The sequence below is a fragment of the Phoca vitulina genome, unplaced genomic scaffold (genome assembly GCF_004348235.1).
Source record: "Phoca vitulina isolate PV1807 unplaced genomic scaffold, GSC_HSeal_1.0 scaffold16, whole genome shotgun sequence".
Classification (NCBI taxonomy): domain Eukaryota; kingdom Metazoa; phylum Chordata; class Mammalia; order Carnivora; family Phocidae; genus Phoca; species Phoca vitulina.
In genome coordinates this window covers 31,386,668-31,413,007 of record NW_022589719.1, presented here as the reverse complement: position 1 = coordinate 31,413,007, position 26,340 = coordinate 31,386,668, and the positions used below count along the sequence as shown (strand labels likewise).

Sequence of the window (26,340 nt, the reverse complement as noted above, 5' to 3'; positions counted from 1 at the left end):
AACCGACTGAGCCACCCAGGCACCCCTCATTTAAACTTTTAAAAAACTATTTCTCTTAGAAATCTGATGAACTTCTGATTTTAATTGAAGTTATTCATTATGGTAGGAAAAGCAACGTCTGTAAAAATTAACTCTTTGTAAAACCTCTTTAAGGGGATACTAGACTTCCATAACTTCAGAATATCAAAATTGCAATATGCTTTTTAAAAGTCATCTACATTTCTTGGGCGTCTGGGTGGCTCAGTCGGTTAAGCATCTGACTCTTGATTTCGGCTCAGGTCATGAGATGGAGCCCCGCGTCATCAGGCTGCACACTGGGCATGGATCTCTCTCTCCCTTTCCCTCTGCCCCTCCCTCTGCCTCTCTCTCTCTTTCTCTGTCCCTCTCTAAAATAAATAAATAAATGAACAAATGAATAAATAAATAAAATAAAAGTAATCTACATTTCTTAAAATTTATTTAAAACAAACATCAGGGCAAGCCTCTTGGGTCCCTTCCCTCCTCAGGAGCTTTGTACTATCACTTTGTTATTGCTCAATAAACCTTGCTTTGCTGCCCACCACTCTGTCTGGTCTGCCTCTTCACTCTTCAAAGTGACGTGACCAAGAACCGCGGGCAACAACAGAGAAAAAAATCCTTTTAACATTTATGGGGGCTTATCCGGGATCTCCACCATCTTTAAGGAAAGCTAACCGTGAGTAGTGGGCACCAAGTCTCTCTCTCTCGCCCTCTCTCCCTTTTGATTGTTGAAACAATGGGCACCCGTCACCAATGTAAGAGTGATTAGCGTGGCTGCCATTCTTTTTTTTTTTTTTTTTTTTTTTAAAGATTTTATTTATTTATTTGAGAGAGAGAATGAGATAGAGAGAGAGAGCATGAGAGGGGGGAGGGTCAGAGGGAGAAGCAGGCTCCCCGCTGAGCAGGGAGCCGGATGCGGGACTCGATCCAGGGACTCCAGGATCATGACCTGAGCCGAAGGCAGATGGCTTAACCAACTGAGCCACCCAGGCGCCCCGCGTGGCTGCCATTCTTAAGCCTTGGGTGATAGGCTCTCTGGGCTCCTTTCCTACTGATCCCCCAACAGAAGTTGGGAGTGTCAGTTTGGTGAAGACCCAGAACTCCTTTTGGGGCAGATCACTGGATGTGAGGGACCTAGGGAAAACCAAGCAGCAATTGAGGGGCCTGACCAAGACTACTCTTTGGACATCCGAAAACGCTCTCAAAGGGACCTGGTTCCTTACTTGCCCATCCGGGCATCCAGAGAGAACCCCTCTACTACTTTTTTCTCGGCTGATTCCTCTCCTAGGAGAATGAGTGGGAAAGTCCAGGACGGTCCCCTGGACATTCTCTTGTGAGTGGTTTGGGTGGCCTCCGAGGGACCTCGCTCACAGTTCCCTGTTACTGAGGAACCGTCTCCTGTTTCTGACTTCTCTGATTCTGGGCATCACTGGGACACCCTTTGAACTGGCTACACCACTTATGTGAAGGAATGGCCAAGCAGGGCAAAAGAACTAAGATCTAAGGGATCTCCCAACTTTTTGGTTCCATCGGGGCTTATGCCAGGTGGATTTCCCCTCCCTGGGTGCCCCATCTTGTTTCTCCATGTGGCTATGCCAGACAGAATAGTCCTACTAAAAAAAGTCTAGAGTATCCACTGACTTCTAAGAGAGTCTTAAGGGTGGGGAAACCAGGGTTGCTCTCTGGAGGTAGGGCCAAGCCTGGGTAAGCGCGACTCCTTCCCAGCACCTCTCAGAGAGGACAGGGGCTCTGGCTGTCAGTCACGTGAGTAGCTAGGGCCACACATCAGGAAAAGATGAGGAGGAACTGAGGTGGGGAATGCCTTTTCCTCTCTTCCCAAGTCTCCCTGATCAACTTTAAGAAACTGAGGTAAGGGATGCCTTTTCCTCTCTTCTTGTGGATAGGCAATTCCCTGACCAACACCCTACTCCTTTAGAGTCCCTTCCTGGCATTGTAGGCTATAGGAAGAGTATCAGACCCGTAAATTGCTCAATATCGTTTACTCGGATGCCTTCCTGGTTTTAACTGGACGAAGGCAACTAATTTTCTTTTGTTCTGGGTATGGCTACAATACAAGTTGGAGGATGAGACATGGCCACCTAGGGACTTTGCCTTCCTGGTTTTTAACTGGGAAAAAGGTGGCTCATTTTCTTTTGTTCTGATCTCAGCAATGTAGGATTGATCCCAGCCTCCTGGCTGCTCTCTTTCAGGACCCCCCCCCCCCACAACGGGGTGGGGGACAAGGAGGAACAAAGAAACATCACATCCACATCAAAAGTTGATAGGCAAGTGGAGTCTGCAGGGGAATCTCCACACCTGGCTCCATCCTTCCTAAGGTAAGATTGATAAGGAAAATCTGTGTCCTAAGATAGCTGACTGAGCCAGTGAGAGAGTCCCAGTCCTTGCCCCGGGGCTCTTCCGCGTTCTTCTCCCTGCCCTGCTTCACACATGCGCCAAAAGTGCCAAGTATGCGGAAGTAGATGTGTTTAATTGCCCCCTTTGTTTGTGCTCGGGGCTCAGACCTTTGAAGACCACTCTCCTCTGAGCCTGCCGGCATTAAATAAACCTGCAATCCTCCAAGATCTCCGGGTGCTGCTTGGTTCTTCCATCGGGTGATCCAGTCCAGGTTCCGTAACAAGATCAGGTCCCCATACCTGTCCCACCCTATCTTGGAAACCCTGCTGGTGCTCAAGGGCTTTACCCTCTGCAAGAACAGGTAGTGCTCCAAGGGAGACCAAGGGGAGGTGCCTCTACAAGACCTGAGATGAAGGGGGACCTCAAAGTTTTCCAAACTTGGATGTAATTCTTCTGTTAAATCAGACCCTCTCTGAAGCAGAAAAATGTGGGATTCTGGCCACCACTGAAAGATACGGGGATCAAGAGATGTGTGAGCCCATGGGTGCCTTCAGTTTCCAACTGGAGCCCCAGCTGTACCTCCTCAAGACCCCAACTGGGGATCCGTTCAAGACCCCAATTAGGAGCCTAACGATCCCCTTGGAAATTGGTATTGCTGTCCCTTCCAAGCCTGCATCATAGAGGGATTGAGCAGTCCCTGGGGTTTTCTCCCTCATTCATTTCCCAGGTTAATGGCTATAATTGGAGCCAACTGTGGTTAGTCTACCTCAGGATGGAGACTTTAAGGAATATTCCCAAGCAGCTGCCAAAACTCTGTTTATTTCAAAGAAATTCCCTGTCTTCTCTGGCCTGACGTGGACTGCATATTTCCACTTTGGTGGAAAAAAACATGGCGTCTACTCCTCTGTCCGAGCTGATGAGGTTTAGCACCGGAAATGATTCTATCTAGGTTTGCTGAAGGTCAAAAAAGCTCCCATTAAAATGGCGGTTAATCTTGTCTGTCTCAAGGTTTTCACGGGTAATTGTTAAGAAAGTTTTGCTTGGATGATAAATGGGATTACATCTAGGTCTTTTCCAAGTAGGATAAAGTGCTAAAGCATTGATTACCAGACATAGGTTTGTGCTTTTAAAGAATACCCAGGTCTGTTGGTAAAAAAATAAAAAATGGTTAATCTTGTCTGTCTCAAAGTTTTCATGGGCAATTGTTAAGGAGGTGGCTTTCAAAGCCTCTGGTAAAGGATATCTGGGTCTGTTGATTAAATTAACTGTCAACCCAAACTCAGGAAGAAAATCCAACAATTTTCTTAGATTGAGAGAGGCTCTCATTAAATACACAGCTATCTCTCCTGGTTCTCCCGAGGCTGAGATCATTCTTAAAGACCCAGTCAGCTCCAGATATTCAGAAAAAACTGCAAAAGTTGGCTGCTGGCCCCGAGGGGACTCTAGAATGGCTCTAATGAGCTGCCAGCGGGTCTTTTACAGTTGAGACCAAGAGGAGAGTGAGGAAGAGAAGCTAAAGAGGAAGTCTGAGGCTTTGGTTGTGGCCTTGCATGCTGTTGCCAGGTCGGTCTCCCAAGACTCTGGCACCAAAGGCCATCTCTGTGGCCGCCTAGGACATTAGAAGTGAGAATGCCCCCAGTGACAAAAACCAAGGCCCTGTAACCCTTGTCCCACCTGTGGAGGGGGATTCTGGAAATCTGAACGTCCTCGGGGACCTCAATCTGCAAGGGCTCAGGTGACCAGTGCCCCTGATTGGGACTGATTGGGCCTGGGGTTCCCCTGGTGGCTCCTTGAAAACAGCTCACCATAGGGAACCCAGAGCCTCAGGTAATTTTGGAAATACAAGGAAAACCAGTCAATTTCCTTTTCGATACTGGAGCCACCTTTTCTGTTCTATTCTCCGCCCTGGGCCAGCTGTTCAGCTGCAGTGTTGACAACCCTGAGAACAAGAGTCACTCATGGGGCACCTGGATGGCTCAGTTGGTTGGGTGTCCAGCTCTTGACTTCGGCTCAGTCATGATCTCAGGGTCGTGAGATCAAGCCCTGCACTGGGCTCATGCTCAGCAGGGAATCTGCTTGAGATTCTCTCTCTCCCTCTCCCTCTACCCCTCCCCACTGTGAGTGTGTGTGTGTGTGTGTGTGTCGCGCACACATACGCACGCTTTCTCATGCTCTCTCTCTAATAAATAAATAAATCCTAAAAAAAAAAAGCACAGCTGGCTCCACTGACTGAGGCAGCCAGGTGCCCCTGATCAAAATCTTTTTTTTTTTTTTTAAAGATTTTATTTATTTATTTGAGAGAGAGAGAATGAGAGACAGAGAGCATGAGAGGGAGGAGGGTCAGAGGGAGAAGCAGACTCCCTGCTGAGCAGGGAGCCCGATGCGGGACTCGATCCAGGGACTCCAGGATCATGACCTGAGCCGAAGGCAGTCACTTAACCAACTGAGCCACCCAGGCGCCCAAAATCTTTTTTTTTTTAATTTTATTTTATTATGTTATGTTAGTCACCATACGTTACATCATTAGTTTTTGATGTAGTGTTCCATGATTCATTGTTTGCATATAACGCCCAGTGCTCCATGCAGTACGTGCCTTCCTTAATACCCAACACTAGGCTAACCCATCCCCCCACCCCCTCCCCTCTAGAACCTTCAGTTTGTTTTTCAGAGTCCATAGTCTCTTATGGTTTGCCTCCCCCTCTGATCTCCCCCCCTTCATTTTTCCCTTCCTACTATCGTTTTTTTTTTAAACATATAATGTATTATTTGTTTCAGAGGTACAGATCTGTGATTCAACAGTCTTACACAATTCACAGCACTCATCATAGCACATACCCTCCCCAATGTCTGTCACCCAGCCACCCCATCCCTCCCACCCCCCACCATTCCAGCAACCCTCAGTTTGTTTCCTGAGATTAAGAATTCCTCATATCAGTGAGATCATATGATACTTGTCTTTCTCTGATTGACTTATTTTGTTTAGCATAATACCCTCTAGTTCCATCCACCTCATTGCAAATGGCAAGATTTCGTTTTGTTTTTTTTTTTTTTGATGGCTGCATAATATTCCATTGAATATATCATATCATCTGCCAAGAGTGAGAGTTTGACTTCTTCTTTGCTGATTTGGATGCATTTTATTTCTTTTTGTTGTCTGATTGCTGTGGCTAGGACTTCTAGTACTATGTTGAAGAGCAGTGGCAATAGTGGACATCCCTGCCGTGTTCCTGACCTTAGGGGAAAAGCTCTCAGTTTTTCCCCATTGAGAATGATATTCGCTGTGGGTTATTCATAGATGGCTTTTATGATATTGAGTTATGTACCCTTTATCCCTACACTCTGAAGAGTTTTAATCAAGAAAGGATGCTGTACTTTGTCAAATGCTTTTTCTGCATCTATTGAGAGGATAATATGGTTCTTGTTCTTTCTTTTATTAATGTATTGTATCACATTGATTGATTTGCAGATGTTGAACCTTTGTTCACCAAGGTGCAGTGCTCAATTGGACAGGTAATGAAGTTCAAGTTGAGATAAGATGAGGGTTTTTTTAAATTTTTTATTGTTATGTTAATCCCCATACATTACATCATTAGTTTTAGATATAGTGTTCCATGATTCATTGTTTGTGCATAACACCCAGTGCTCCATGCAGAACGTGCCCTCCTCAATACCCATCACCAGGCTAACCCATCCTCCCACCCCCCTCCCCTCTAGAACCCTCAGTTTGTTTTTCAGAGTCCATTGTCTCTCATGGTTCGTCTCCCCCTCCGATTTCCCCCCCTTCATTCTTTCCCTCCTGCTATCTTCTTCTTTTTTTTTTCTTAACATATATTGCATTATTTGTTTCAGAGGTTCAGATCTGTGATTCAACAGTCTTGCACAATTCACAGCGCTCACCATAGCACATACCCTCCCCAGTGTTTATCACCCAGCCACCCCATCCCTCCCACCCCACCCCCCATTCCAGCAACCCTCAGTTTGTTTCCTGAGATTAAGAATTCCTCATATCAATGAGGTCATATGATACTTGTCTTTCTCTGATTGACTTATTTCACTCAGCATAACACCCTCCAGTTCCATCCACATCGTTGCAAATAACAAGATCTCATTCCTTTTGATGGCTGCATAATATTCCATTGTATATATATACCACATCTTCTTTATTCATTCATCTGTCGATGGACATCTTGGCTCTTTCCACAATTTGGCTATTGTGGACATTGCTGCTATAAACATCGGGGTGCACGTACCCCTTCGGATCCTTACATTTGTATCTTTGGGGTAAATACCCAGTAGTGCAATTGCTGGATCGTATGGTAGCTCTATTTTCAACTTTTTGAGGAACCTTCCAACTTTCCTCTTGTGATTGAGTTCTAGTTTCAAAGCATTGTGGTCCAAAAATATGCAGGGAATGATCCCAATCTTTTGGTACCAGTTGAGACCTGATTTGTGACCTAGGATGTGATCTATTCTGGAGAATGTTCCATGGGCACTAGAGAAGAATGTGTATTCTGTTGCTTTGGGATGGAATGTTCTGAATATATCTGTGAAGTCCATTCGGTCCAGTGTGTCATTTAAAGCCTTTATTTCTGGGGTGTCTGGGTGGCTCAGATGGGTAAGCATCTGCCTTTGGCTCAGGTCATGATTCTGTGGTCCTGGGATAGCCCCACGTCTGGCTCCCTGCTCTTCAGGAAGCCTGCTTCTCCCTCTCCTGCTCCCCCTGCTTGTGTTCTCTCTCTGGCTGTCTCTCTCTCTCTGTCAAATAAATAAAATCTTTTAAAAAAAAATAAAGCCTTTATTTCCTTGTTGATCTTCTGCTTAGATGATCTGTCCATTTCAGTGAGGGGGGTGTTAAAGTCCCCTACTATTACTGTATTGTTGTCAATGTGTTTCTTTGATTTTGTTGGTAATTGGCTTATATAATTGGCTGCTCCCATGTTAGGGGCATAGATATTTACAATTGTTAGATCTTCTTGTTGCATAGACCCTTTAAGTATGATATAGTGTCATTCCTCATCTCTTATTATAGTCTTTGGTTTAAAATCTAATTTGTCTGATATAAGGATTGCCACCCCAGCTTTCTTTTGGTGTCCATTAGCATGGTAAATTGTTTTCCACACACTCACTTTCAATCTGGAGGTGTCTTTGGGTCTAAAATGAGTCTCTTGCGGACAACATATCGATGGGTCTTGTTTTTTTTATCCAATCTGATACTCTGTGTCTTTTGATTGGGGCATTTAGCCCATTTACATTCAGGGTAACTATTGAAAGATATTAATTTAGTGCCATTGTATTTCCTGTAAGGTGACTGTTACTGTATATTGTCTCTATTCTTTTCTGGTCTATGTTACTTTTAGGCTCTTTCTTTGCTTAGAGGACCCCTTTCAATATTTCTTGTAGGGCTGGTTTGGTGTTTGAAATTCTTTTAGTTTTTGTTTGTCCTGGAAGCTTTTTATCTCTACTTCTATTTTCAATGACAGCCTAGGTGGATATAGCATTCTTGGCTGCATATTTTTCTCATTTAGTGCTCTGAATATATCATGCCAGTCCTTTCTGGCCTGCCACGTCTCTGTGGATAAGACAGTCTGCTGCCAATCTAATGTTTCTACCATTGTAGGTTACAGACCTCTTGTCCCAAGCTGCTCTCAGGATTTTCTCTTTGTCTCTGAGACTTGTAAGTTTTAGTATTAGATATGTCGGGGTGTTGACCTATTTTTATTGATTTTGAGGGGGGGTCTCTGTGCCTCCTGGATTTTGATGCCTGTTTCCTTCCCCAAATTAGGGAAGTTCTCTGCTATAATTTGCTCCAATATACCTTCTGTCCCTCTCTCTCTTTCTTCTTCTGGGATCCTAATTATTCTACTATTGTTTCTTCTTATGGTATCACTTATCTCTTGAATTCTGCCCTCGTGATCCAGTAGTTGTTTATCTCTCTTTTTCTCAGCTTCTTTATTCTCCATCATAGTCTTCTATATCATTAATTCTCTCTTCTGCCTCATTTATCTTAGCAGTGAGAGCCTCCATTTTTGATTGCACCTCATTAATAGCCTTTTTGATTTCGACTTGGTTAGATTTTAGTTCTTTTATTTCTCCAGAAAGGGTTTCTCTAGTATCTTCCATGTTTTTTTCAAGCCCAGCTAGTATCTTTATAATTGTCATTCTGAACTCTAGTTCCGACATCTTACTAATGTCCATATTGATTAGGTCCCTGGCAGTCGGTATTGCCTCTTGTTCTTTTTTTTTTTTTTTTACAGTACTATATTTTATTTATTTTAAAAATTCTGCATGTAAGTGGACAGGTGTACAAACCCATATTTTAAGGGTCAACTATACTACAAATTTAACACCAAATCTACCCAAGTTCTGGTTTTCTATTACTAACTGGAATACATTGCTAAGAATAAGTATTTCTCTTTGGGTCTTAATATCTTCATCTGTTGCCATTCTGACTTCCTGACTTGGGCTCCTGCTGGCCACTGTCTGAAGTCATGTCTGTGCTGACCCCCTGCTGCTGAGAGGCCTGACAGGCCTAACCCGGCAGCTCCTGGTGCTGTGGGCCCAGATGGATTCCAAACCACCACGGGAGCAGCTGGGGACCATGGATGTCACCACTGGGCTCACCTCCTGCTTCCTGTGTTTCTTCTTGTTATCAGGCTGGGTCCTGTCACATCTGGAGACCTTGATTAAATATTTTTCCCATCTGTCTGCTGTAACAGATTTGCCAATCTTCCTCATCAACTTCAAATGGAGCTCCACCAATTCTTTTGGTACTTCTCCACTGCCGACGTCCAGCGGCGGCGCCTGCAGCTCCTGCTCCAGCTCAGGAAGGTTGAGCAGGTTGAGCAGTGGCCCGTAGCACTCCAAGAAGGAGCAGACTACAGCGAAGTTGGGGCACAAACCGGGGCAGCCCGGAGGAGCCATCGCGGCCGCTGCTACTGCCGCCGCTGCCATTTTGAACTGGAGGAACTCTTGTTCTTTTTTTTGAGGTGACTTTTTCTGTCTTGTCATTTTGTCCAGAGGAGAAGAGATGAATGAGAGAACAAAATGCTAACAGGGTAACAACGACCCCAGAAAAATATACAGTAAACAAATCAGAAGAGACCCAAAACTGGGGGGAAAAGAGAGGGAAAGAAAGAAAGAAAGAAAAAAGAATATGATCAAATATGATCAGGCTGGCAAATAGATCAGTGCCACACACTAGATTTTGGGTGTATTTTGGTCTGTTAGAAGAAACTGCCTCCCAAAATTTTAAAGAAAGAAAAACTTATATATGTACAAAAATAAGGGTAAATACGATGAAGGGATGGAATATGACTGTAAAGATGAAAATTATAAAAGATTTTATAAAAGGAGTTGATAAGAAGTTGGTTGAAAAAAGAAAGAAGAGAAATTAAAAAAAAAAAGAAAGGGAGAGAATGTGATCAGGCAGAAGACTAGAACAAAGCCATACACTAGAGATTTAGGGTATATTTTGGTCTGTTAGAAGAAACTGTATCCCAAAATTTTAAAGAGAGAACAACTTATATATATACAAAAAATTAGGTTAACTACAATGAAGGGATAGAATATGACTCTAAAAATGAAAAAAAAAAGATTTAAAAAAAGGGATTGATAAGATGTTGGTTGAAAAAGGGCAAAAGAAAAATTCAAAGAAAATAGAAAAAGAAAAAAAAGAAAATTAAAAAAATTAACTTTGAAAGACTAAAGGATCATGGGAAAAAAGCCATGAATTCTATGTGCAGTATTCCCCTAGCACTGGAGTTCTGCGGTTCTCATTGATCCCTAAACTTGGTCTTGTCTGGCTGTTCTCGCGATCTCCTGGGGGAGGGGCCTGTTGCCGTGGTTCCCAAATGTCTTTGCCGGAGGCAGAATTGCCCCGCCCTTGCTGGTCCGGGCTGAGTAATCTGCTCGGATTTGCTCTCGGGAGCTTTTGTTCCCTGTAAGCTTTCTGTTCGGCTTTGGAGGACGAGAGTGAGAATGGCAGCCTCCCAATCTCCACCCCGGAGGAGCTGAGAACTCGGGGCCCCGCTCCTCAGTGCGCCCCCAGAGAAAAGCAGTCAGTCACTCCCGTCTCCCCGGTCTCCGGCCGCACTCCGTGCTCACCCGGCCTGTGACCGCGCGTTTCTATCTGGCACACGACCCCGTGCGGAGTCTCCAAACCCAGCAGATCCCCGTGGTGCGCTCCCGCGCCGCTCCTCCCGGGGGAGGAAGGTGAGTCTCCCCGGATCTGCCGCTTGTTGGGTCCCTGCTGGAGCAGCAGTGGCCCGACTGTGCCGCGGATCACGGTTTATAGCAACCCCGAGCTGAGAGCCCGTGCCTCGGCTCCGTCTCTGCAGCCGGCTTCCCCACTCCCATACCTGGGAGCTCTGCCGCCCTCAGACACCCCCGGTCTTTCTGTGACCCCGAGGGTCCTGAGACCACACTGTCCCACGAGGGTTCCACCCCCCGCTTAGCCACTGGAGCGATGTCCCTCAGAGGAGCCAACTGCTGCAAGTTCCGATTTTGTGCTCCTCTGCTCTATCACTTGCCAGTAGCCAGATGATGGGAGGTTTCCTCCCCCACGGTCTATCTTCCCAAATATCGCCTCGGATTCACTTCTCCGCACATCCTACCTTCCAGAAAATGGTCGCTTTTCTGTTCAGATAGTTGCTGCTATTCTTTTCTTCGACCTCCTGTTGAGTTTGTAGGTATTCAGAATGGTTTGATCCCTATCCAGCTGAATTCCTGGGACCAGACGAAATTTAGGGCTCCTACTCCTCTGCCATCTTGCTCCTCCCAAAATCTTTTTAAACTTAGATTTTCTGAAGCAGTCATGGTTTATATTGCACTTTGATGTACTACTTTAATTCAATTATGTTCAATGATCTGTTTTCAAAAAAGGGATTTTTATTTCTAAAAACAAACCATAATATAATTATAATTCATAATCATAATTCAAACAAGAATCGGATATTGGTTAATTGCTAATACCTAAAGCTGATAAATAAGCAAACAATAAACAAACAAATAACAAAACATGAATTAGCAATTGAGAAACAACGAAATTTATTGTATTCTATTTTAACATCATTAGATCAGATGCTAGTAACAAAACATGAACACAGCAATAATTCGATATGTCTTCTATGTTAGAGAAATTTAGGTGTAGAAAAAAATATATACATTTACATGTCCATGCTGAACAGAGAACCTCAGTGATAACAAAGGGACTCTGTGACTTTTCAGAAATTCGGGCTCTTCTCCATACAGTAGCCCTGTGGGGGCTTTCTGGTCATGGTCTCAAGCATATGTCCTTATATATCAAAATGGCCATTACCAAATGTAGGAGCAATATCAGTAACTAGCGAGGGGTGCTATGTCAATTGCACTCGGATCCATATCTTGGACACACCTATCCACCACTTGCCATTGGAAGCTCTGCTCGGTTTTTGGCCTTTTGTAGTCTCAGGCATCCAGCCTGTGATCTGGGCAGGTGGCTGCAGCTGGCCCTGGGCTGCACGTCAGTGCTGGTTGGGTTGCCCACAGGCAGTGCAGGACGTGGCCTTGACCTGTGGCTACTAAGGGCTACATGGTCTGACAAGAGCCACCACAGAGGAGACAAAACCCTTGGGGAGGCAGCCTGGGAGATGTTTTCAGCCATCAAGTCATCATTTTACATTAACCATAGAAAAAATCTGCTGGGCTTGAAAAATACTTCTATCATAAAAATTTCCAAACACATCCAAAGGTAGGAGGTACAACGAACCCCCTGCTTCAAGCCTGGCACTCACTCTGTGCACTTTTCTAGTATTTTAAAGCAAATTCCCAATGTTTCATTTTATTCCTAAATACTTCAACTTAACATCTTTTTTCTTTTTTAAGAAGGGACATTGGCTTATATAACCTAATGCCGCTGCCAACTTCACAAAATCAACAGATCCCTTAATATTTATTTAAAGCTCATTCTTCCTATTCAAATGTCCCTGATTATCCAATACATGTCTTTTCTCAGTTGGTCTATAAGTCGAATGACTCATCTGCCTTATAATATTTCCAGATCACAGCACTATCGTTGCTTTTTCCAGTAGACAGTCAAGTGAGGTGCCACAGCATTTCCTTGGCAAGATCCTTCACATTTCAAAATGTGAGAAAGTTGTGAAGAGAGCAAGGTCCATTCAGAATATAGGTGTGGGTCCAAAGAAATCACACTGTGCATTCTACTTTTGTCTTTTCTGGAAGAAGTGCGACCAATCCATTCTTGGTGGTATTTTCACTGACGTTTCTTTGCTTGTCATGAGCCATCTTTATTCTGGGCAGGGAGAAGCATAGAATAAGCTCTGAGTGGAAAAGTGAGAGCTTCGTGGATGGAAGGGCTCTTGGGTCTCTGTCACTGCCCTGAGAAGGAGGGGCCTGCTGGTCCCAGAAGGAGGATGAAATGGAGAGGCAGAGCTGCCCCCAGGGAGTTGCCCCCAGACCAGACCAGCCCATCTGGAGCAGAGCCCCCCCAACCTGCGGACACACTCAAGCCCAGCCCAGATCAGCCAAGCCACAGACAAGGAACCCACTTGCAAAGAAGTGTTCAGTGGGTAGAATGACCACCTTCATTCTAAAATAGAAAGCATGGCTGAACTTCATCTGGAGGAACAGACTGACCTCCTTGGTCACCACCATGTGGTTTTGCAGCCAAAGGTTAGGTGAGAGGAGGGACTTTAGCCATTCAACAGGTCCCCTCCACATACAAAGTGATGATGTATTTAATAAAAGGAGAATTTGGCAGCATTGTATATGGCCTCCTGCATGATTTACCTCCAAATGCTTCATCAGGCTCCTGGACAGTCACCACCAAGTTTAATACACCTGAAGCTGTTATTACATATACAGATGGAGGGGCAGGGGCAGCGGGAGCTGCCCCAGAGTCCTGAAATGGGCCCAGGGGGTGCCCCACTCCTGCCAGGGCAGCAAGAACCCCAGCAGACCCGTTCCCACTGCTCCGTCCCCACAGTCTACAAGGACTTTCTGAAATGCTGGAGAGATGGAGCAGGAAGGCTCCTACCTCTTCTCTGTCTCCTGGATGGTGTTCAGCAATGGCTGGTTATTCGTCTCCATCAGGAAGGAGCCTGCAGCAGCTGCCAGGATAGGGACCAGGCCAAATATCACAGGCTGTAGCAGTGGGCTATGATTGCCTAGGATGTAGACCAGGGGGGACAAGAGGGAGCCCAGGCGTGTGCTGAAGATTCCGGCGCTCATCCCTATCTGCCTGTGGTGAGAAAGACCATAGGAAGGGTTTGGGACCCTGCATGTGCACTGCCCTAATTCAAGCACCTGCAACAAGTCTAATAGGATTTGGTGAATGAATGAATGAACTAGGCGCTGAGCCTCAGGGCCAGTGCACGAGAGATAAGAAGGCTGTGTGGCAAAGGGCCAGATCTTGGTATGAGTCATGTGGGGGCACATCATGGGGAAGGGAACATTCATCTCAGATGTGGTCCCGCAGGATACTTATTGGGGACCATAACAATGATGGAAAAACTGACAGCTAATACTTACTGAGCACGTGTTTTGTGCTAGGCACTGTTCCAGTACTCGACGTCCTCAACTCATCGATTTCCTACCGCTATCTAAGATATTTACACTTTTCTGAAGCTATAGAAATGAGACCATTTATGGAGTGCCTGTCAAGCTCCAGTCACTATCCAAGAGCAATGTCCTATGATAACCAAAATCACGATAAAATAGTGACACGAACCTGCTCCTTTGAGATGTGACACCACAAAACCATTTCCATATGGAAGCTGGTTTCCTTAGTGGCCCAGCCCTGAGGGACAGAGGCTGCCCTCTTGGTCCCAGAGACTCTGATCCATCTTCTTACCTGACTTCTGTTGGGAAGAGCTCCATGGTGTATAGGTAGAGACAACTAAAACAGCCAGCCAGGCTCCCTTTTCCAAGTAAACAGAGGATCATCTGAAAGGTATTCATGTCTGAGAGAAGGTGGTGGGTGGGGTGTAGACAAAAGGGAATTAATTAAATGTCAATGCAATCACCTGTTCTGACATCTCAATGTGTCAAGCACCTCTCTGCCTCAGGGCCTTTGCACTCGCTGTTCTCGCTCCTCGGCGTGCTCCCCTCCCCACTATTCACCTACTTATTTCTCATTCTTCTTCAGATCTCAACTCAAATGCTACTTTGGCAAACCCTGTTCACTGGATCAAGCCCACTGTATATTTCCTGACTCCCTGGACATCTCCTCTGAGGCACTGATCCCAACAGCAATTGACACGAAGTGATTGGTTACCGTCTGTCTCCCTGAAGGCCTCTAGGCTCCATGAGCCTGGGTCTGCTCTGAGCCCAGGGTAGGCAGGTGCTCAAGAAATAGCTGTGAAATAACTAACAACCAAAGTTGATATTTTCAGATGAGGAAGGGGGAGTTGGGGAGTGAGGGATGCTGAGATTAGCCCTGTCTTGGGGAGTCGGGGAAGTGACTGTCCCATGGACACAGTGTTCTCATCAGTGAAATGATAGATGAGGCAGTCTTCAACACACCTCCCACTTGCAGGATTCTAGATTTCTGTGATTCCTACAACCATCTCAAATTAGTATCCCTTGCTATTAGATCTCAGAAGGCTGAATTTATACCTTTATAAACTTACCTATATGATGATAACTAAAATTTATTCAATGTTTACCATGAGCCGGGCACTGGGATAAGAACTTTTACACATGATCTTTTATTATTTTTTAAAAAATTATTTCAGGGGCACCTGGGTGGCTCAGTCGTTAAGCGCCAGCCTTCGGCTCAGGTCATGGTCCCAGGGTCCTGGGATCGAGCCCCGCATCGGGCTCCCTGCTCGGCGGGAAGCCTGCTTCTCCCTCTCCCACTCCCCCTGCTTGTGTTCCTTATCTCACTGTGTGTCTCTCTGTCAAATAAATAAAATCTTTAAAAAAAAATTATTTCAAACATATGGAAAACTATAGAGATTGATATGACAAAAATACCCATGAAGCCATCATGTTGTTTTCTCCAATGTTAACACCTATTAGCTGTGTGACCTTGGACAAGTCACTTCACCTCTCTGTGCTTTATTTATTTATGCTTCAGTTATAAGAGCACTTCATGGAGTCCTCGTGACGGTCAGATGAGTTGATACATGCGAAGTGCTAGCACAGTGCTTGGCATGCTGTCAACCCCCAATAACGGCCTCTTAATTATTCTTCCTAAGTAACTGTGAGGGTCAGCAGAGGGTAAGTGGGTCAACTTGTCCATGATCACAGGAGACCACTTGAAAACAAGTTCATCTGGTTCTCTAGTCTGCTCTGAATCATTGAATTGGACCATGTTGTCCATCATATCAGAAGAGACTTTTCACGAGACCCAGAAGAAAGCCTCACCTTGAGGAAGAAATGCAGTGCTAAGGATCATGCAACCGGCCACCAGCAGCAGGGAGACGGTGGTGATTCGGCGGCCCAAGTAGGCCATACTCAGGCCTGTCAGCAGCTTCGTGGGGATATCCACCACTGTAAACAGCACTTGTGTCCAGTAGATGTTGAACCCAAATTTATGCACATCTAAACCCAGCCCGTAGAAGGAAAAGCCTGCGGAAAACCTGGAAGAGAGAAAGTGCCAGTAATTTACTTCATACCCTAGAGGTGGCCCATGGTTTGCCTTTCTTTCCAATGGAAGGAGTCTTTCCAACCTTTTGGCCATGGATGCGTTGTGATCCTATTCTAAAACTAAATCCTCTCAGGTTCCAGACTTTGCCAGGTTTTCCCATCTTCTCAGATTGCTTAGCCATGATCTGTTGCCTGCATCTCTGTCTCAAGCCAGTGGGGCACCAGGGAATGACAACTCAGGAACAGGTGTCAGGTGAATGACCGGGGGGTCACTCTCTGGGGCCCCACTCACCATCCCAGGGCGATACAGCAAGTCACCCTGCAGAGTCCCGGAGTGCGGAAGAGATCTAGGAAGAATGGGGACTCCTTCACAGCAGCTGTGTCCTCCTGCATGTGGATCCTTACAACCTAGCAGGAAAAGACCAGAGTGGGGATGCCAGAAGAAAGGGCTCTGGCCCTTAGTCCTTCCACTTTCTGATGCCATAGAGTTACTTGATTCCTCCCACATTGGCCAATTCCTTCACACACACCTCCAAAAAGAAATAGAGGACTTCAAATTTTGGGTGTGTATTCTCTTTTGGAGCAACTTCTCCTTTTCTTTTAACTAGTTTCTCTTGATGGTCAACAATGACCCTCATTTATTGAGCACTTGTTATTTGCCAGATGGGGGTCTAAGTACTTGATGTGAACTAACTTATTTAATGTAAAGGAGATTCTATTATCCTTTTTACAGATGAGGAAACTGAAGCTCAGAAGGTTAAATAACTTGCCTAAGATCACAGAGCTGTAAGTAGAGAGCTGGGAGTCACCCAGGTGAATGGCCCCGAGTCTGGGATCTTAGCCATTGTTATTTTGTTTCTTCATGTTCATAGTTAGAAAGGTCCCTGCCTCTCCTTTCTCTAGTACCACTCCCAATTCCTACTCTCCAGAAGCAACTGCCTTCTACTCTTCTAGGTGTTTCTTCTCATATTTATCTCCTATTTCCAGATAAAATGTTACAATGCTATGGCTTGATTTTCCAACTTTAGATCGATTTATACTAAGAAAGAATGAGGATTTAACCCTCTTACTCTACCACCTCTGACCTATACTTTCCCTTCTGTAATTCTCCCAATGTAAGTCTCATTCAGAGTTGAACCATGTAGTGTACTCTGATTATATTTCTTTCCATGACATGAGTTTTTTATTTTCCTGGAGTTAATAATTGCCTCTTTTGTGTATTTGCTTGCTTATATTCTTGATTTCTTAAGTACTTGGCACTAATTTATCCCCAAATTCTTTGATAGAACCATAAAACTCCTGTTAATAAGATAAAGTATAACATGGACGCTTGGGTGGCTCAGTTGGTTAAGCAACTGTCTTCAGCTCAGGTCATGATCCCGGGGTCCTGGGATCGAGTCCCACATTGGGCTTCCTGCTCAGCGGGAAGCCTGCTTCTCCCTCTCCCTCCGCCTGCCACTCCCCCTGCTTGTGCTCTCTCTCATTGTCAAATAAATAAATAAAATCTTTTTAAAAAATGACCTTTAAAAAAAAAATAAAGTATAACAAGCAATCTCTCAGCATCATTTTTTTTTCTTCATGAAAGGCCTCCAGTATATGGCTATTCTTTTGCTTCAGTATAAACTGATTGTTCTCTAGGTTTCTGTACAACTCTTTCCCTTCTTCTTTACCTTTCTCCTATTTTGGATCTTCTATTTCCTGGATACCCTGGTTGACATTCTCGTTTTGGTGGAATGTACCCTGTGGTAGCTTCTGAGAAAGGGTGTAACAGGACACTTCTCCCACAGGTCCTCTGGCTATCTGATGGTGGCAGCTACTACTTCTGGATGTAGAAACTTACCTCTTTGTTCACCCTTGGCAGCCAACTTAAGCCCTCACTGAGAATTACCACCAGGTCAGGAGGAAGGGTTCAGGTAGCGTGTGGGTTCCCTTTGTGCGTACCTCTGGAGTGAGTTTCCTTCCCTGCTCCTTTTTGCCATTTAATCTTGCCACAGCCTGCAGATTTTTCACAGCCTTGTCAGGTTTGTTGTGAGTGATGAGCCAGCAAGCGGATTCTGGCAGGCCCCTAGGAGTGAGAGGGAATGGGGTGAGGGAGGGAATGATCTGGAGGCATGATCAGACAAGGCAGAGCCTCCTGCCCACCCCTGACCCCGATCAGCTGGAGGTGCCAAGGGATCTCCACCCACAGTACCCACACAGGCACTGGGCTCGCTGTCCCAGTCACCATATGTCAAGGGCTGGCCCACCTGAAAACAGGGAGATCCAAGGGAAAATCCAAAAAAGCAAAATGGGAGGAATAAGGAGAGCAACTGTGAATGGGCTGGTGGTTGTTTCCCCCATTTTCCTTTTTGTCAGATCGCAAGATACAGACGTAGGCACATGTTTGTTTTTGCAAAACGATCTCCAAGTTGTACACATCTTCTGTTACCCGCATTTCTCATTTCATGCTACACTCTCAAAATCTCTCATGGCACTAGTATGGATCTTCACTGTCATTTTTATGAGAGTTCTTACTTTCATTGTGGCTCTGGATTTGTATGGTAAATCTCATCTCATTGGCTGAGTGGAGTGGCCAGAAATCTTCAAGTCTGACCCCATGAGGTATTTCATGGGAGCCTGGGGCTTCTGAGGGGCCTTGTGTGCAGGACTGAATTTGGTATGGGGTCAAGTGTGCAGCCACTTAGAACCCCAAATGGTGCAGGACTACTCACCAAGGACGATATGGAGAAAAAAATCAAATGAAGACACCTCGTCGTATACCAAGGGTCCTCTCTTCTCTCCTTAAGGAGGTCAGATCTCAGCAGACCCAAGCCAAAGTAAGCTCTGAGGTCAGCAAACACTTCCCAGGAAGACAGACCAGACAAGGCAACTCCGCACAGTACGTCTGGGAGACGACGTACCAGGAGTAGAGAAGAATAATCACGTAGGCGACAGAAACGGTGCCCTGTAGCCAGCGCCACTGGTGGATGAGGTAGGCCAGGCCCGTGAGGACCGCCTGGCCCAGCGAGATCATATACATGGTGTAGATATTGACCAGCATCCGCCTCTGCGTCGGGGTCCACTCCATGGCTGGGGATGACAAGTTCGGCATTGCTGGTAATGAGCTCCACAGGGCCTGGGTCGGCCAGTGACAGGGACCCCAGGCGATGCCCCTGCGGAACTTTCCCCTGATGAACCCAGTTGATGGGTGGGCTCTGACCCTGCTCAGTGCCACCCAGGACACACTGTCCCAAGCAACTTCTGCCATCTCATTTGATCTTTGTAACACCCCTATGCAGGGGCATCCGTGATGATTTCCCCTTCACAGGCAAGGACTATGTCACTGGAATCTGAGCCTGGGGTGCTTAAGCCACCACCTTAAAAATAGCTAACATTTCTTGAGGTCTTCGTGGGTGCCAGGTATCATTCTATAAATATGTATGAGATGAGGAAGGTACTATCTTTATCACCCTGTATTACAGATGGGGAAACTGAGGCCCGGACAGGTTACCTGAAGTGCCCCCCCAGGTCGCACAGCGGCTAGTGGGGGAGCCAGGGCTCCGCAGGGATACTCACCGAGGCAGAGGCTGGTGATAATGATGCCGGTCATTGCCACCCCACTGAGGAAGCGGAGCACGCAGTAGGCGGGGAAGCTGGGCGCGAAAGCGGCGCCGGTGCCCATGATGATCATCAGCAGGGTCCCGCTCTGCAGCGCCGTCTTGCGCCCACAGCTGCAACCGGGATAGACAGGGAGGCCAGGCTGAGCCCGGGGTCCGGCTGCAAAGGCGACTAGAGGCCACTCTGCCTCTGCTTTCGCTCCAGTCTGCTCCCCTCCACCTGTCAGCCCCCCACTTCACTGCATCCTTAGACAAGGGCTTGGGAAGCCGCCTTCACAATGTGATTGAGGGTCCTGGGAAGGTATCCCTGACCTCCTCTTGACACCCTCCCAATCGAAGAAAAAGGCCTTGGGAAGGGACTCCCTCCTTGCTCCGGCCCCTCCCCACACGAGTTGCCAAGGCCTAGAATTCCCCTATGGGAGGACGGTCAATTCTTTGCCTCTTGGCTCTGTTCCTTGTTAAAGTACAGCTGTCTCCGGATGGGGCTGTAACTGGCATCTGAGTGTGGCTTCTGGTCCCTGCCCCATGGGGGAGGGAGTGTGAGCAATGGCTCGAATGTTCCAAACGACCCTTGACCCCACTCTCATTCTCTTCTACCTTCTCTTAGACCCCTGTGTGCTAGGCAGGTGCCAAGGGCCGAGGACTCCACCAGGAGCTCACTTGCCCCTCCCCACGGGACTCCCCTACCCGTACCCACAGCCCTGGCCTGGGGCACTGTGCGAGAGCTGTGGTCAGGGAGAAATCAGACAATAAGTAAGATAAGTGGGTAAAATACATAGACCGTCAGAGGCCACAGAACAAACCGGAGCAGAGCAGGGGGACATGGAATGTCAGAGGGGCTGCAGTTGTAAATAAGGTGGCCAGAGAAGGTCCTCTGGGCCAGTGACACAACGAAGCACCACAGACATAGCACTGAGGTGTGCTGGGGCTCCTCCCAAGTCATCTCAGGTCAATAGCGTCATTATCCCCATTTTACAGATGAGAAGACAGAGGCTCAAGCTGAAATGACTTGCCCCACACCCACAGCCGGTGAGAAATCCACATCACTGTACTTCGAGGCTGTGAGAAGTGACCTGAAGAGGTGTCCTGGGCATAATGCCCCTGGTGGGGGCAACAGCCAGTACAAGGGCAGGAGGAAGAAGGGGGGGTGGGGCTGGGTTCACGGCAGTGGATCTGGGGCCAGCCCAGGCAGGGCCAGCAGGCCATGTGCCCATTAGGCTTCACTGGCTAAGAACTGGAGAGCTGGTGGAAGGTTGAGCAGAGGAGGGCCAGGATCTGTTCTGTATCTAACAAGATCGCTCTTCCCATCGATTTGAGAGTAACAGAAGGCAAAGGTCAAGGATAGGAAGAAGCAGGGAGCCTCCCTTAAAGGCTGTTTCAGCCAGCCAGGTGCAAGATGAATGAGTGGTAGCCTAGCGGGTGGTGAGAGGAGGAGGTGGGTCCTGGTCTATGTTGATGACAGAGCCAACAGGGTTTGCTGGTATACTGGAGAGGAGGGGAGAGTGGGGGAGGTAGGGGGGAAGGGAGGGGGAGTCAAGGGGATGTCTCAAAAGGGATCAGGCAAACAGTGGAGAAGAGGTGGCGTTTACACACTCTGGAGGTCATTCCACCCCCTACCAGGGCTCTTTCCAGAGGTGGGTGCCTGGAGGTAGACTGGAGCTCTACCTCGGATGCCCCGTGGCTCTCAGCTATCTGAATACAAGATACTATTTGGCCAGGCTGCAGGCCCCTTGTTACTGGGGGACTGGCATTTAAAGCAAGAGCTCCCTGCCGGCCCCATGGAGATGACTTAGTTCCCTCCTTTCACCTCTGGGTCGGGTGGGGGTGAGGACAGAGTCTGGGGCCCTCCAGATGGCCTCCTTTCCGATGAGCAAGGCCTTTGCGTCACCAGTCCCTCCTGCCCAGAGCTCAAGGCTGGGCGTCCCAGCACAGGGGCCAGAGGCTGAGTGTTCCTGGAGCCCAGCCAGGGGAGACAGGGGCAACTGGGGCCACTGGGTGACTGGGAGAGCCCCTCAATTGTACAGAAATGATCCCAAGAGCTAAGTGAATTTTCTAAGGTTTCATAGAGGGGCAGAGCCCAGCTCCGCTGATGTCCACTTGAAATCCTCTTTCTGCTGCACCGGATGGATGCATCCTACAGGCTGGCAAAAACCAAGAGAGGTAAAAGACTAGAAGACACTGTACCCAGGGTTGGCTTTCTCAGAAATGTGCCTTGGCTTGTTTAGCTTTAACTAGGACTATCTGTCTAGATGTGGCATCGAGCACAGAGCTTCTTCCTCACGGGAACATCATCGTCACTTCCAAGAACAGGGACTAAATGTCCATGCTGGAATCAGTTTTCCGTAGGACCAGCGGTGCTAAGCCTCATTTCATCTGTGAAATGGGAGCAGCTACTCAGGGCTACGGGGAGAATGTGGGAGAGCGCTCGGTAGAATTAGCCGTTCACAGCAATAATGACCATCGCAGGGGCTCCTTCTCCCTGGGGAAGCGACCTGTGGGGGCAACCCTGCGGGGAAATCATGGTTGGCAGAAATGAGACCACGGACCCAGCTTCATCGCCATTCACATGATGAAGGCGTTCTGCCACGTGACTCAAAATTCATCCCCAAGCAGAAAGTAATTCGAGATTCATGATTGCAGTTCATTGCGGAACAAAAAAGGGAGGCATCATCACCTCAGCCACATCGGATGCATGACCAGGGACTGTTTCCTAGAAAAGTGGGGTGTCCAGGACCTGGGCGGGGAGGGGCGAGCGCTCTACCCTGGCCCCTCCTTTTGAGGTCTCGGGTACGGCCCTGGCTGTCTGGCAGGGAGAAGGACATGGGGGGGGGGGTCTTCTCAAGTGGGGTCCTGAGCCTTTGAAGACAGTGTGGGGATAGCATGAACTCTAGCCTTGTAGGAAGCTTCTGGAGACTTCCTCGGGCCTCCTCCCCTTACCTGTCAGAGAAGATGCCAAAGGCAGTAGCTCCAACCAGCTGTCCTGTCATGTATATGGACTGGGCAATGGACTTCAGTGACTTGTGCTCGCACACCAGGTCCCACTGGAGAAAAAGAGACAGAAGTGTCAGCAGGTGGCTCATGCATCCTCACCATGTGGCTTCCATAGAATATTAAGAGCTGCCTCGTCACCTCTTACACGCTAACACGGTCCCACAGCTTGCCCTTAAGCACATAACGCTGCCATCCTCAGCACTGGCCCTTTTATTTTAAATGGCATGAACCTCTATATCAATGTCAAGCACATTATCCCAGATGTTTTATAAAACACATGGTCCTGAGTCTTGGGAAACCTCTATCCTAAAAGAAAGATGACCAACACGAATCTAGACCCAGTTTACTTGAAATGCTTCATTTTTTCCTGCTTTTTGTTCTCATTTCATTCAGCGGTCTGAGAAATTTGGGGGAAAACAAGAAAACAGGGGCACCGGGGTGGCTCAGTCAGTTAAGCATCTGTCTTCAGCTCAGGTCATGATCCCAGGGTCCTGGGATCGAGCCCTGCATTGGGCTCCCTGCTCAGTGGGGAGTCTCCTTCTCCCTCTCCCTCTACCCTTCCCCCCTGCTTGTGCTCTCTCTCTCTCTCAAATAAATAAAATATTTTTTAAAAATTACTTAAAAAAAAAAGAATGGACATATACTCTGTGGCATATTCGTGCAACGGAATGCTCTGAGGAACTGAGAAAGAACCAACTCCCAAAGTATATATCAACATGGATGACTCTTAAAAATCTATATTGAATGAAAAAAATCCCAACACACTAAAGAACACATACTCTATGATTCCATTCATATGAAATTCAAGCATAAGCGGTACCAAGTGATGGTGATAGAGGTCTGATTGGTGGTTATACTGGCAGTGGGCGGGGGGTAGTAGTGATGCAGAAGATTACAAGGGAACCTTCTGGGGTCCTTAGAAATAACCTGTATTTTGACCTGGTGTTTACATATGTAAAATTTATCCAGCTGCACATTTAAATTTTGAGCATTTAATGGAATAAGTTACGTCTCCGTTAAAATAAAACAAACAAAAAAAATCATCTGAAGACCCAGCGTTCAGCCGTAGCTTTAACTCACCTCAGAAACGATTGAGGAGGCAACAGCCTGGTCATACACCCATCCATCCAGGCAGGCCTCGGTGTCCAAGCTCAAAGACGAGGTGCCATTGTGGTTTAAGATCTGCCAGTGGGGCTCAGAGAACCTCAGGCACTGCTCAGGCTTCTGGTCCTTGTCCAGTGGGATGAAGACTTGCAGCAAGTCCCCATCCCCGACACCACCCGGGACATGGGACCCGTTGGTCCAGTTGGCTGGCCGGCAGTGATGCTTTGGGGTCGTGGCAGTGAAGTTCTGCAGGAAGCTGTGACAGGCGATCAGGATGGCAGGGAACATCATGACAACAGTTTGAAGGATTTGGAAGTTCCCCATACCACCGATGGTGTGGAGCAACTCGGAGAACCCCATGGTGCTCTTTCCACTATAGCTGTTGACAGAAGCGAATCCATACACCTACGCGCGGGCTGTTTTATAGACTCTCTTGCCTCCTTCTAGTGGGTTCTTGGGAAAGAGCTTCTGGGCATTTGTCCAGAACCATAGTATCATCACATTTTATTTGCTCTCCGTGAGGAAATAAGGTGTTTCTACATAAGAATATTTCTTTAAGGAATAAACTTCTTGTGACCATTTAAATGGAAGCCTTCCAGACAAGTTCCCTGTGTCTTAATTGCATAAGTCCGTTGTCAATATTTACCAAAGACCTGCAGACTGGTTATCCTTCCCAGGCTCATGAGCATCTTTACAGCTGTGCGTGTGGCAACAAAAAGTGATACATTCTCGGGCGCCCAGGAGGCTCACTCGGTTAAGCGTCTGCCTTCGGCTCAGGTCATGATCTCTGGGTCCTGGGATTGAGGCCCCATCGGGCTCCCTGCTCAGTGGGGAGCCTGATTCTCTCTCTCCTGCCTGCCACTCCCCTTGCTTGTGCTCTCTCTCTCTGTCGAATGAATAAATAAATAAAATCTTTAAAAAAAAGTGATAAATTCTCTGAGTCAGCCTTGGTTAAGATGAGAGGGGAAACCATAGGCCAGGGTCAAACTCCCACACAAGACAGCGCCAGGCCAAGGTCAAGGCCTGACTAATTTGGCTGGTAAAGACACAACGAGCTACCTTCAGATTTAAGGTTTATTACTTACAAAGACAGTGAGAAGGCGAATAAGCCAAAGGTGTCAGCTCCCTGAGGCTCTTGTCCTATGTACTAAGAAGGACGACCTTGAAACCAAAGGGGTCAGGGGACTGCAAGGTGAGTTGTGGGGTGCCCCGCAGCTGAGAAGCCTGCTCCAGACCGCAGCTGAGTGCTTTTATATCCTGCAGCTCTCTCCTGAGGGAGGCGGTCAGAGGCCTCAGACCACATCAGAACACGGAGGTGACAAGAAAGTCTCATGATGCTTCTGGGTACATAGGTGGGTGAGGGGCAGATGGCCTCATGGTGGCTCCCACAGTCCTCCCACCCTCCGGTGTCCTGGAGGACCACAGCTTCTTGCCCAGAATCAGACAAGCTGTGGTTCAAGCCTCTGCCTGGTGGCCTGTGTGGACATGTTCCGCGTCACCAGGGTGCCATGGCCAATGCATTCCCCCAAAATCCACCCCCAACCTTTTCCTTCCAGCTGAGGCCACCCCATCAGACACCAAAATTAATTGTACTGACAGGGGCTTGAACCAAGTATTTTTTCAGTTTTCAAAATTGTGATTTATAAATTATGATAAATACACATAAAATTTGCCATCTTAACCATGTTTAAATGCACAGTTCAGTGGTATTAAATACACTCACAATGTTGTGCAAACATCACTACCGTCTACCTCTATAACTCTTCATCTTGTCTAACTGAAACTCTGTCCCCATGAAACACTAACTCCCCATCCCCCACTCCCAAGCCCCTGGCAACCACCCTTCTACTTCCCGTCTCTATGATTTTGACCACTCTAAGCACCTCATATAAATGGAGTAATGCAGATTTGGTTTTTTGTGACTGGCTTATTTCACTTAGCATAATGTCCTTGTGGTTCATCCATGCTGTAGTGTGTTCAGGATTTCCTTCCTTTTAAGGCTGAATAATATTCCATTGTCTGTCTATACCACATGTTGGTTATCCATTCATCCATCAATGGACATGTGGTTTGCTTCCACATTTTAGCTCTTGTGAATAGTGTTGCCAATAACCGTGGATGTACAAATATCTCTTGGATGTCCTGCTTTTAGTTCTTTGGGGTATACACCCAGAAGTGGAATTGTTGGATCATTATGTAATTCCATTTTTAATGTTTGGAAGAACTGCCATACCGCTTTCCACGGTGGTCACGCCATTTTACGTTCCCAAAAACGGTGTGAAAATGTTGCGATTTCTCCACATCCTCGCCCACACCTGTTATTTTGTTTTGTTGATAGTAGCCATCGAATGCGTGTCCGGTGGTGTCTCCTTGTAGTTTCCATATGCATTTCCCTAATGATCAGTGATGTTGAGCATCTTTTCATGTGCTTATTTATTGGCCATTTGTCTGTCTTTGGAAAATGTCTATTCAAGTCCTTTGCCTATTTTTGAATCGTGTTGTCTTTGTTGGGGAGTTTTAGGTGTCCTCTCTATATTCTGGATATCCATCCCTCCTCAGATATATGAACTGCAAATATTTTCTCCCATTCTGTGGGCTACCATGGACCAACTCCACTTTCCTCGTCTTAGAAACCCTCAGACTAGGGCGCCTGGGTGGCTCAGTTGGTTAAGCGACTGCCTTTGGCTCA

At 46.9% G+C, this 26,340-nt stretch overlaps 1 protein-coding gene across 1 annotated transcript; it reads right to left on the bottom strand.

Annotated features, from left to right (window-relative positions):
- Positions 1-13,401: 13,401 nt before the first annotated feature.
- On the bottom strand, positions 13,402-24,011 carry LOC116638717 (solute carrier family 22 member 20-like). Its single transcript, XM_032414816.1, has 9 exons — positions 23,628-24,011; positions 22,494-22,597; positions 19,516-19,670; positions 18,861-19,029; positions 17,902-18,025; positions 16,253-16,368; positions 15,739-15,953; positions 14,222-14,330; positions 13,402-13,609 (listed from the first exon to the last, which is right to left on the bottom strand). Exons 1-9 carry the CDS (start codon positions 24,009-24,011, stop codon positions 13,402-13,404), a joined length of 1,584 nt encoding a protein of 527 aa, XP_032270707.1.
- Between the last annotated feature and the right edge of the window lie 2,329 nt (positions 24,012-26,340).